Here is a 13,707-nt window from a genome sequence, read left to right on the forward strand (position 1 = left end):
GGGAACTCGATTAAACTTTGTGAACACGACATATTTAATGTGCACTAGTCGCCATTAGCATCCATGAATGATCTTGCACCAGCAGGCATCAAACCCGCTTTATCTGCGGTGACAATCAAGTAAAACTTGTATAATTTTAAAACTTTCAAAAGCCCAAAAGCAACAAGCCTTGGTTAATTTCAGCTTAGAAATTAATTTGGTTAACTATTTACCAGGTTGAGTCAAAGGTTTTTTCGTAGTTTCCCTGTCCTGGATTGGCAGGCTTGAATGTAACATATGAAAATTACAGTTCTTGCTCAGCTGATATAAAAGGGTAGAGAGGAGTTTGACCTTGATAATCCTTATCAGTAGCTGTGATTTCTCATACCTGTGCAGACGTTGCAGTCTCTTGAAATGGCGGATGATAAGCCAGCAATTCATGTTATTTTGTGTTTCCTCTGGGAAAAAGGTCTTAACAGAAGGGCAGCGGCAAAAGAAATTAATGATGTTGAGGATCCAGGTTCTGTGAATGACAGTTGTTCCAAATTGGTTTAAGCATTTCAAAGAAAGTGATACGACCCTGGAAGAGAAACCAAGATCTGTTCTTGGGTGACAAAGTTTTGCTGGAAGCTATACAGCACCAACCGAGTTCTAGGATCCGAGTATTACCAGCAGAACTTGGTCCTTCCCAAAGTACCATCAATCGACACCTCCACCAACTGGGGCTCATTGTGCATTTCTTTTGTAGGTGAAAATACGAAAAAACTTTAGACTCAACCTAGTATTAACAATAAAATCACAATTGCATTTTTTTTTTTGACATTTATTAAGAGGTTCATTCCACTAAACCCAACCAAGACACAGCAGGGATAATACAAGCTTATTAAAAACTTTCAATAAATCATTCAAATGGGGAAAATATATATATATATATATATATATATATATATATATATATATATATATATATATATATATATATATATATATATATATATATATATATATATATAAAATAAGAAAGTTATCCTACTTCACTTCCTACTTACTTATATTTGTTCACTCCTTTGAATCAATTTGATTTCAAGATTGCTGTTTATAGAAGTAAGAAGCAAATGTGCTCTTTATTGCATTTACAAACACACACAGTGTAAAGTGTATATCCCAATGTTACACAAAAAATATTTTAAGAGAGTAATTTCACTACGTGGATAGTTTTTAGGGAGAGAACCGGTAATTTTAGAAATATTCAACGAACTGCAATTGACGTATCTAAAACGTAAAATGCACATTTATTTTACACATGCACACTAAATCATACATTGCTACTTACATAAATGAATCACTACTGAGTAAGGGTGCGACATCAATGTCGATGTTTTGGAAACATTGATGTTTTTACAAATGAAGTACTGAAGCCCTATAGCTCTCAAATGCAGATCTCATTTTCACACGTATGTTGCGAAAATATTCCTAAAAACTGTATTCATGATTTGAGGTTCAGTATTTTCAATACATTCGTCCGGTACATATTCATTTGCATTGCTTAAATTAATATATAATTATATATAGATATAATTTATTATTGGATTTGCTTAGACAGGGTGGCGACAGAAACTGGAAAAAAAAGTTCCCTGACTTTTCCCTGATTAAGTTCACCAAATTTCCCTGATTTACGTTACCAATGATGCTAGTTTCCTTTCTTTCCCCTACCTGAAAAGCATTGCATATTAAATAAAATGCAGTGTTTAAAACAGTTTAAGCTGTTAATTGAAAATATATTTTAAAAAGATGCTCCTCTGTTTTTTTGGTAAAAATAGTTTATTAAATTATCGACAGAGAAATATTGTAGGAAATCTAAAACAAATACTGTACTTCCAGGAACCAGTTAACATAAGAATTCTAAGAAATTATTGTAACCACTCTTAAAAACATATCTAATCGTGATAAAACTAAAAAATTTAAGTAGAGATAATCTTGAACTGAATTTTCAAGCAGTATAATTGTTGCTGCAAGAATAACAAGTGATAATTACAGTGTAGTAGGGCTGGACGATACCTGGATTTGCATATCGCGATATATCAGAAAGTAAACATGATATATCGATATATCGGTATAATCAGCTGTATACATATAGAGGGGGACTTATCATGGCATCCCTTCTCCACACCTTTATGAAATACGTATAAAAATCAGGCTCTCATTTTTTACAGGATCATACTAATAATTACTTTTTTCAATTCGAAACGAGAGTTTTGAAGAATTTCCCAACCTTTATAGGTACAGTACAAGAGCGTTACAACACACATCTTGGGATCATTTGCATCAAAGATTTTGGCATTATATAAACAATTTCTAAAGTTTATAAAATACTATTCAGATACCAATCAGCCAATCACATCAGAGTACAGGGGTGCCAATCGTCCCCCCCCCCTTTTCTCAACCCTCTCTCTTTTTTTATTTTTTAGATCTCCTTTTTATTTTATTTATTTTTTTAAAAATATTTTTATGTATATTATTGGTTTATTATTATTTTATTAGAAAAGTTCTGTATGCCATTGACACACACCCACAAACTAAATATAAACAGAACAAAATTAATAATTTTTTGATTAAAAATAAATCAAAAAATTAAATAAATAAAAAAATTACCCCCCCCCCGGTCCAAAATTTTTTTTGATAGCGTAAGTCGTGCTATACCCCCCTCCCCTCTCTGTGAGTACCCCTCTCAGAATAAGTTTTAACTATATATAGCGTATAGTAATATAAATTGCATCAAACGGTCTAAAAGCATACACTAAGAAGAAAGTTAAAAAAAGAACAATAGGAACAATAAACAACGATAATTATTTTAAAATATGTAACAATAACGATAACAACGAAGTAAGGAGAACAGAGAAAAGAAAATTAATAAAGCGCCAAAAAACCAAATGAACGGTTCCAAATAAAAGCTTAGAGTGATAAATTCGGTGAAGCTCGCGAAGGTGAAAAAACCGGTTTCAGCAGCTTCGACAAGTTCGAAATTCGAATCTTCGAATATCCTCTGAAATTTGAAATGACGAAGCTTGCTACCAAATACCAGTATCGTTAGGCGTGTCCCCTCCCACCCTCCATCCACCGCCCTCGAAGTAGCTCAAGCGCAGTCCATGCTAGATGCACTGATGAGTCGATCTTCAGGCAAGTCGAACGTCTGTCGGAGAGATCGCAATTCAACCGGTTCCGTGCAGCCCATTCCAACGTCGGTGAATTCGAAATTTGAAGACATCGGTTTCGTTTACGATATACAGTAAAACCTGTAAAGTTGACCACCTTTGTAAGTTGACCACCTGTCTATGTTGACCGCTTTTGTCAGGAACGGAATTAGTCCTATTTTATATAATGAAGGAAAACCTCTGTAACTTGACCACCTCTCTATCTTGACCACCTGTCTATCTTGACCCCTAATGAACACCAAATTTGGTTTGGAGCATTGTAAAAAACCCTTTGTAAGTTGACCACTCGGTTTATTTTTTTAAATTTTACTTAGCAAATTGTTTTATTTTATTATTTTTTTTTATAGCTTTCCAAGAACATTTTTGATACCAGACCAGCGTTTTACTAACTAAATGAAACAGTAGCATAACTAAACCTCCTTTTGAGTTTAACCACATGGGAAAACTATTAAGAACCCTTTTATTCCCCAAACTTGTTTTTCTTTATGAAAACATGTGTCAATAGAAAAGTACAAAGTATTTTTTTCCAGTTGTAAAATTTTGTGACAACAATGGAATTGTGCTAAAGAGTAAAGTTACTTGCATTGCAGTATTTCTGGTGCAAGGGATTAAGAGATCCGACATTTTCATTCTCAACTGCTTTTTTAAACTATGAGAGTCCAGCTTGTTGCTCTTTATGTTATAGTTTTACATAAAATGGCTTCAAAAAGAAAGTTAATTGAACTTGAGATTGATAAAAAGTATGAAATATTGAAACTAATTGAAAAGGGAGAAAGCTAGAGAAAATTAACTGACACATATGGAATTTCTAAAACTAGTGTCTAGTAAGTGCGCCAAATTCAATAAGGAGTTATTTTGTTGAAAAGTAGATCATCATGGAGTTATAAATGTATATGAGAAAAATTTGCAATTTGAGTAGCTATGAATTTTTAGGAACTATTAATATCAAATGAGTAACTTTTCATAAACAATAAGTTTTTTTTTTTTTTGATCAATTTACTGAAATTTTAAATTGCATGACACATTATACGTCATTCTGGGAAAATAATCTCTAAAAATATTTGAATAACATTTTAAAATATTATTTCAAAGTAATGCTAAACAATGAAAGTGAGTTAAACAGAAAGAGTAAGTGTCAATCATTAAAAAAATGAATACATAGTGCAAAAAATGACAAAAAAAAAAAAAACATTACTCCCTCCATAAGTTGACCACCTGTCTAAGTTGACCACCAAAGGACTGCACCGCAAGTGGTCAACTTACACAGGTTTCACTGTACCACCGGCTGTGATATATCATGGGTTCGGTTTTGAAAAAACCGGTTTTTATGTTATGGCAATGAAACCGGTGTTCAACGGTATATCGATATATCGTCCAGCACTACAGTGTAGAAGTAATGTAGTTTTACTTGGGTAAATAATACTGCCATGTGCAGGCAAATCGGCAGTATCTGCAGAAATTAGTTTTTGAGATATTTGAAGAAATGTGTGGTGGATTCAGTACTAACAATAGGAAAATGTTGGAATTTGATATTTTTTTCGTGCTTCTTTTTCAGTAGAAACCAAATAAGCCAGTATGTACAATAAAGATAACGTTCAAAAGATGATAAAAATGCAAAAAAAAAAAAAAGTGCAGTTACTGCCTTTTACTTGCACATGGCAGAATAGACATATTTATGTAAAACGAATTGAAATCTTTCAATAACCAGTCATATTGAGCTGTTCTCTAATCAAGAACTTAAGTTTTAATGAATGAATACAGCATTTTAACTATTAAAAAATAATAAAAATATTCATGTACGCAACTCAATTTCAAATGATTTCATTAGTTGTGGGAAAAAAAATCTTAGATTACTTTAGTAACAAACAACATTGATATGCAAAAACAATTATTAATTTCAAAATGTATATGAAAATGGATTTAAAATAAAAGAATTTTAAAGTTTGAAAAAAAAAAAAAAAAACCTTTCGTATAATCTGAAGTGACAGCGAGTAATACCATGGCAAAAAACAAATTTGATTTTCAGTCAAAATTCAATTTCAGCAATTAAATTAAAAACGCCAAGTGATAACTTTTAAGATTTTTTCAGCATTAATTTAAAAAACAGATTTTTTCCTGAAATCGTGATAACAGTATGCTAATTACTTCAAGACAATGAGTAAAGGCATGGGAGCTAAGTCATTAATGATAGCTTCTTCTTTGCCTGTAGGGTTGTTTATTTATGTAGCTTTGAATGCTTGGAAGGAAAATTCAAGCAAGATAAAACAAATAATTTTACAGACACAGAAGCAATCTTAGGAAGCTCATCCTAAGATTGAATACCTTGATCTTGTGGAAAAAAGATGCACAAATATGTGGCACTGTATAATCGAACCTCATTCATTTTACTTTTTTAAAAACAAATAATTCACGGAAAATTCGAAGGGAATCAAGGCACTTCATTTTGCAAGGAAATTTTTTTCTTTTTTCTTCATTTGATCAATTTTCCCCGAATTTTTGTTATTTTTTCAAAATTCCATGATTTTTTCCCGGAGTGATAAAGTTCACTGACTTTTTCCTGATCTGTCGCTACCCTGTAAATTCACCAGAAAATTGTCACAAAATACATAAAAATTGAGTCATAACTGCAAAAACTCATCAAAGTCGCCATCTTGGATTGATGATGTCATACAGGCCGTCTAATACAAATTCAAGCAATATACCTGGTGAGGCATAGTTACACAGACCATAAGGAATACATTAGAATAGGTCTCAAAATTTCCTCACGAAATTTCCCACGGAATGTAGTATGCCCCCCTACTATATGTAATATTTAGAAAATTATTAGAAAAAGGACAAATCAAAAAGATGCAAAAAGATTGCATGCAATGCACAAAAATGGAGTTAACTTCTCCTAATTAAAAGTAAATCAAAAGTCCCTGCAATGACGCTTCTTTGGCTGAAAACTCGACATTTTCACATGAAAAATATTACGTGATGGTTGTACAAAATAGCTAATAATTCAAGGATATGGTACATTCTAACTTTGAAGTATTAGCGATTTTAAGTAAGCAACATATTTTTTTTCATGCAAAAATGTTGAGGTATGAGTCAAAAAAATGTCATGCTTGAAATTTGAAGTGCAGAACTTGTACAAAACGTTTTAAATTAAAAGATATCTCCAGAAATGCTGCTAAGATTCTGCAGGAAATTTGTCCTCTGACATCCAGCCTGTTTTGAAATGCTATCTTCTCAGGCAAAAGTTTTCCTTGTACTGTATGATCAACATTTTTGTGTAGATCACTTGATTTATAACTGTTGATCTATAATGATTTTTATTGAAAAATTAATTGCATATTAGTAGTCCCCGCAAATTTTTTTGAGGAGTAAAACTTAGATCAGTTGCTCAATTGCGTGATGGCGATATCAAAGGTATACTCATAATGTAATAATTTGAAGCCAAAACTAAAATGTTAATAACAAAACAAAATAAATAAGAAATATCTTACTGGAAGCTTGAGCTTGACTGCATCCACAGGACTTTGAAATGGCCATGCAAAGTTATGTTTGTTGATTGCCTTTAGAACTGTCTTGAGGATGAATTGCAAGCTATTTGTGTTACGATGAGGCTTGTTTTCCGGGGGGAAGACAGGAGGCTGCACAACACCATTAGTTGGTTCCATGAATAGGTCCATTGCTTCGAACTCAGCCACAAGGGCTTCATCATTCATGTTCTAAAAATAAAATTAAGAAAAACATAAACAATAATAAAACATTTGAGAAAATTCCAAAAAAAGAAGTTTCCATCTTTTAATAGAAAATATATATCAGCACAAAAAGTTTTAAAATTTTTTATCATTTTGTTCAACATATGTCGTGTGACCATACTACACTTACGAGATACAATATCTCAATTTAGAATTTAAGTACTGTTTCACATAAGTTCATAGTTTGTTCAAAATTTGTATTACTGTTTTTGTAGCATTGAAAATGTTTTAGAGCATTTAGTAATTCGTTTTAAAGATCAATTTTCTAATTTTCCAACATCACCTCAATTTTCATTATTATAATTATTTATTTATTTATTTATTTTTTGTAAAACTAGGGGGTTCCGCCCCCTGCTGCTGCTCACCAATCCCTGAAGATTGCTTCAAAATCTTTTTTAATTAACAAAGATTTAAATCTATAAGAAAGAATCAGATCAAAAACACATATTGCACCTCGGCAAGGAAAGGGTAAACTCAAAGTTTGGATAAAACATACTAGCTATTTTCAGTAAACTACCGCCCATTAGCCAGGGCTAAATCAAAAATCCCATGAAATACACCGCCAGCTCAGTCATTTCCAGCCGAGGACTGCAGTTTCGTGCTTATTAGCACTCATCAGCCCGGCATAGGAAAGTGACTGAGCTGGAGATGGAAAACCTCTTAAGGAAGCCTAAATCTTTATTAGCTACCAGTTTGTTTCGCACTCTTGGCTTCCTTAAGAGGTTTTCCATCTCCTGCTCAGTCATTTTCCTATGCCGGGCTGATGAGTGCTAATAAGCACGAAACTGCAGTCCTCGGCTGGAAATGACTGAGCTGGAGGTGTATTTCACGTATACTAGCTATATTTTAAAATCTAAAATTAATGCTCTTTCTTGCCACAAAACCTCACACAAAGTTAGTTTCACGCCATAACTGGTGCGTGATGGCGTGAAAAGAATATGATTAACGGTGAAGAATTATTAAAATTTTATAATTTAGAAGAATTTATTTTTTAACTTTAAGCATGGATTATTAATTTGGACAACACAAACTAACAAGTAAATGTCACGTCATAATTCTTTTGCTTGTTTTAGAGTACTTGAGATGAAATCATTTAAAAGTACTACATTGCATAAAATCTTGATTTTCTCAATGCCGATTTTTTGAGTTTTGTCCAATTCCTCGCCAGGGTGCAATATAATAAAAAAAAGAAAGTTTAGATTTTTTTTCAAACTCACCACAAAATAAGACGACCGTGTGTCCTTTACACCACCCATCCTAAAGATACAAAAAAGAAGAGTTACAAAAATTCACAACAAAAAGTTCTTATTTAGTAAATTTTAATAAAAAGAATGAAAAAAAAAAAAAAAAAAGAAAACATTTAGAATGAATGCATCATTTCACATTTGAGTTTGATTAACTGTTTAAATCCTAATAAGTGCAGGAACATCTAAAAATGCTGCATTCTTTAAAAATTCAAAAAATTTTGTACATTTTTTTGCACTAAGACTATTTTAAAATTTGTTGAAAATATTAACCCAGTTAAAAATAGACAAATTTTTTGTAAAAGGTTTTAAGTCTTTTTACTTATCAAGGTAATAAATTTATGAAAATTTGTCTTTAATCCAACATTGCAAATGTCGTCCTTCATGAAACACTTTTTTTTTTGAAAATTTGAAGGGAAAATAACCAAATTATTAGTATTGAAATTTTTTTTAAAAACATTATGTTAGAATTTTTCAGATAGTTTTTTTTTTTTAATGGAATCAATCAAAGTATAGGCGGATAGTCTCTATCAATTGTCAAAGCTCCAAGGTAGTTAAGTTTGCATTAAGAAGTTCCAGTGAAGAACAAGTCTTAATAGCACGATAGACAAAAGTATTAAAAGCTGAATATTTTTCAATAGGTGGATGAGACGATAGTTTATGAAGAGGTAAAGAAACAGCAAAAGGTTTAAGATAAACAGCAGTTTCAAAGCTGGACTCAGTTCGAGAAACAAGAACATCTAGAAATGGAAGGCAATTATGTTGTTCTAATTCATACGAGAATTGAATTTGAGGATCTATGGAGTTTAAAATAGATAAATTCTCATCAACACTAGTTGATTATGGTCCAAAAAGTACAAAACAGTCATTAACATAGCAAACATAAAATTGAAACTGTAATTTTGAGAATAGCTTAATTTCAAAATAATGCATGTAAATATAACTGAGAATGGGGCTAAGTGGGTTTCCCATTGCCAGACTATCAAACATAGTATGAAATTTTCCATAAAAAACAGAAGAATATCGCTTAAAACAAGTACGAGTAAGGAAAATTAACTCAATTTCCATTAAGGTAAAATGAAATTCAGAAAGTCGACTCTTAAGGGGGCGTTCTAGTCTAGAAGCTAGATTTTAAGGTAATTTTATGGGCGTAAACAGAAGAAAAAAAAGTGGCTATTTTCACCATCTATTTTTATCAGTTTTTTATTGATACTTTAAAAGTATAAAAATGTAAGGCTTTAAGGCGGGTTTCACAAAATAGTAACAGTTTGTGACAAGGGAAAAGGAAAGAAGTGACAAGAGGAACGAACATACAGTGGGAAGAATGTGACAACAAGCCTTTTTTTAATAGGAACGAAATGAAAAACAGCGCGACATGCGACTAAAGGAAGATAAGGTGTGTGAAGTGTGAAACTATGTGACAAGGGGGGGAAGTGTCAAAAATGTTGAAAAGTGTGACATCACTTAACCATAAACAAATCACAAAGACGATCTTTTTTTAAAAATGAACTATAATTGCAACGTTCAGTGTTTTCGAATGGACAGTTGTCACAAATAGAGTTTGTTCATTTGTTACTTGGAAACTTATATTTCTAATGAAGAAGAGACTTACTCAATAATAGTAGATGTTTTATAAGTAATAATGTTCATACAGAAGTTTTACATATAAACTGAGTTTTGATGCTTCATTTCTACAGGAAGATTTCTAAAATGGGATAATTGGCAATTTTTATCCATTGGCATCAGATTTGTTGTTGTTTCTAATGCCAGGGTGAAAAATGTTTTTCCTTTGCATACGTAAACAAAGAGTAGAAAAAATATCTATTTGAATAGAGTTAGCACAAAGCAACATGCTATCCAAAATAAAAGTGTTCAAGCCAAGAATTTGACGACAAAACAAATTTCTCAATGGGGTTGTTTCCTTCAGTCAAAAATACTACTTTTAGTCAATAAAATTGATAAAATAAGCAAAAAAAAAGTGGAGCCAGAAAAAACTTTTATTTACACAACAGTTATTTTTTATTAATTTTTTTTAAAAGTTCGATTCTGGAAATAAGGCACTGTCTTTATGACGTTACAAGTGATGTACTTTGGCACGCTGTTCCATTGCCGCTCATAATGTTTACGCTTTGCTGTCAACCACGTTTCCAGGTTAGGATAATTTGTGATGTGCGCTAATGGCATCAGCGAATGGCATTTCATTGCTTTTGATGCAATGTGCAAAAGCATAAAAAATGAATTTTAATCTAAACACCAATTAAAATCAGTTTAAAATATTTTTTTTTTCAAATTATTTAAAAAATGGCTAAAATCCATGTTTTTAAGCAGGCTTTTTCAAAAAAAAAAAAAAAAATTCTTTTAAAATTTCAGAAACGACCCATCACAAAAATATCCTCTTTCATCCACTTATTTTGAGATTAACAAACAAAAAGTAAAATTTGTAAAAATTATTACTGTTTGGTATTGTATGTACATATAAAAATTGTACGTTTCCCCCAATATGCATTAAACATAAGTAAGAGTAGAAACAAAAATGTCGGAAATAGTTGAATTCATTCAAGTTTTCTCAAATATTCATTTATGAATATGGTTGAATTTCAACCACTGGACAAACACTAGTTAAAATAAATACATCATATTAAAAAAAAAATCGTCTCTCTTTCCCCTGTTGCAAAAATTTTTTTTTTCATGAATTAATGCACTTGCCAAAATAAATAAAAACAATAAAATGTCAACTTAAAAAGAAATAATTTTCATTGTCAAAAAAAAAATAAAATCGTCTGTGCATATCTTTATGTAGAAACATAAATGACGTTGAGTTTATCCACCGAAAACTGAATACCTAAATTAAAACGTTAGTGTGAAAATAAAAACAAGTCAAATAAACAATAATTATTTCACAGTTAAAAATATAGCTGCAGAATTGGAGTCGATCTCATTTTGAGATAAAAGAGTCAGAGTCGAATATCCGAGAATCGGAGTCGGTCATTTGTCCTCGTTGTATACCAAATATCCGTATTTTGCCAAAGCTACGAAGTAGAGGTGCAGATTAGTGGTCGCCACTCGCCAATTGGCGACCAAAAATTTTCAATGGCTACCAAAGATTTCAGCGCCGATCGCCACCGGGTGACCAAAGGGGAAAAAAAATCCCCCCAAGTTGAAGTTATCGATTGCACTGTGCTTTCGGATCCAGTTTTTCATGCTGTGGTAGTCACTCGTCTAGACGCGAGGTCACTTACTGACCTTCAAGAAAAGTTGAAATGTTGCCCTTCTCCTCGCTGATTCGTTGACCACTTCCCGTTTGCTACACCTACACTGCGTTTGGGGCTTAGAGCATTGTTTGGGAAGGGGGGGTGAAAACTGAAACCTCCCCGCGGTCCAGCAGACATGATCCCCGAACCCAATCAAGGTCAACACCGCAGACCGCAGCATCTGCAGTGCCTGAGGAGGGGAAACGTAAATACGGCGGCGTAGCTAATTCTAGGGGTTTGTCCAGGATTTTTCACAGGGTCCGTTTTTTGTGAAAAATCAAATAATTTTGCAAAAAAAAAAAAAATTTTTTTTTTTTTGCAAAAACGAAAGTTTAGACTCTTGAGATGGTGGAAACTGCATCATTGACACTTAAAGTTGAGTGTTTTCCCTCTTTTCTGTTGAGAATATCATTCTTTAATGCTTTTCTAGTATTTGGAGGGGGGGGGGGGCATCGCTCACTGGGCGATGGGCACCCCTCAAGTATCAATATTTATCTACCATTCTACATCATGTTACATTATACCAGAAATGTTATTTGTATAGTATTTAATATAACTGTAAGAAAAAAAATTCAGTCAGGGGTTCAACATATAAATTTTTAACCCAAGACACTGTTTAAGAGCACAGTTTCGTTTAAAACTTATAAATTTCGTGATTTTTACAAAGATAAAAAAATATTTTATTTGTTTACTTCTTAACTAAGCCTACTAAACATCGAAAATGCGAAAAATCAGATTCCCATAGCGGATGCAAAGAGATTGCAATCCTCAAAGTGAAGGCATCAAAAGTATTAAAACGGCTTGTAAAATAAATATTTTGGATAAAATTATTTTAGAATTGCATTTTAGAGCGCTATGATAAACATATCATTAATATCTGGGCACAGTTGAAGCAAAAATAATAATAATAATAAATAAATAAAATAAAAAATAAACGATCGATTCAGCATTTTTATTATTGATTCATAAAAGAAAATGGAATTCCGCTTTAAAAACTTGAAATAAGCTTTGTTACAAAAATAAAGAACCCTTTTCATTAATTTGCATCCTAATAAAGCGAAGTTAGCTTGAAAAAAGAATGAAATATGATTCTCATATCGGATGTAAAAAGATTTCGTTTTCAAAATGTAGGCATGTATAGAAAAAAAAAAAGGGTAAATAAAAGAGTTTATTTTAAGTTAATTATCCTTTTTAGCATCGAAAAATCAAACCCATATAACTTTCTCCCAAAATAACAGTTTAACATCGCACCGCCAGACGCTAAGTGGCGATAAACAGTTAAACATCGCACCGCTAGACGATGACGCTAAGTGGTGATCAGTTTGAATTTGGTAACTCTATCTGAAGCGATCACATCCCCCCCCTACTACCCTTTGCAGTTCTAAGTAATTTCGCTGTATATTATTGATTATTAAATCATGAGTGGGGAAGAAAAGTGCTTACAACGCTTATTCAGAGAATGTTGACGCTTTTTCAAAGAAGTTTACAACAATACCGCTGCATAAAACAAACAAGCAAAATTATAAACCAAACTGACTTTCAGCTGTTAATTTCTTTAAGAAACCAGCAACAGGCATTATATTTATTTGACCGTAGTAATTATTTATGGCTTGCAGGAGCATCACAAGAGTGCCGATTTTTTTTTTCTTTTGCGAAATTAGCTGATTATGTATAAGTTGATTCCTCCAATTTAACTTTAAAAAAGGTTCCAACCATTATCGTTTTTATACAGGAAATATGCTGTATTATTTTAATCTGAGATTTGCTCTTTCAATAAACAATTTGTGAAAGATCCGTTTTTGTTCATCAGAATTTTGTGACGGGTCCGTTTTGGTTGATCGGGATTTTGTGAAAGTTCCGTTTTGGTTGATTGGATTTTTGTGAAAGGTCCGTTTTGGTTGATCGGATTTTTGTGAAAGGTCCGTTTTGGTTGATCGGATTTTTGTGAAGGGTCCGTTAACGGACCCAAATTTGCTCTGGCCAGACCCCTGAATTCTGATAACTTTTTAAAAGGTTGAAAATGACGAGTAGAGGTAGCTCAAAGAGAATAAAATTGGATACATCTTCCAAGACTTTATTTCAGTTCTTCAAAACGAAGACAACCAGCATCAAGTCAGTTCATTTTTCATTATTATAGAAATTTTTTTTTTTGGAAAGATTACTGTAACGTGTGTCACAAACTAAACATGGCACCAAATACATTATTTTTCTGCTGTATAATACGATATCGATTTAAAAATCAATTTTTAGAAGTACCAAATTACTTTAAAGTGGC

General features: G+C 32.2%; 1 protein-coding gene across 1 annotated transcript in view; it reads right to left on the reverse strand.

Moving 5' to 3' along the window:
- LOC129230533 (bromodomain-containing protein 3-like) overlaps positions 1-13,707 on the reverse strand; it is a 215,644-nt gene that overhangs the window by 114,086 nt on the left and 87,851 nt on the right. The window contains 2 exon segments of the mRNA XM_054864940.1: positions 6,680-6,904; positions 8,155-8,194. Coding sequence (XP_054720915.1) covers positions 6,680-6,904; positions 8,155-8,194 — 265 coding nt within the window.

The sequence above is a fragment of the Uloborus diversus genome, chromosome 1 (assembly GCF_026930045.1).
Source record: "Uloborus diversus isolate 005 chromosome 1, Udiv.v.3.1, whole genome shotgun sequence".
Classification (NCBI taxonomy): Eukaryota; Metazoa; Arthropoda; class Arachnida; order Araneae; family Uloboridae; genus Uloborus; species Uloborus diversus.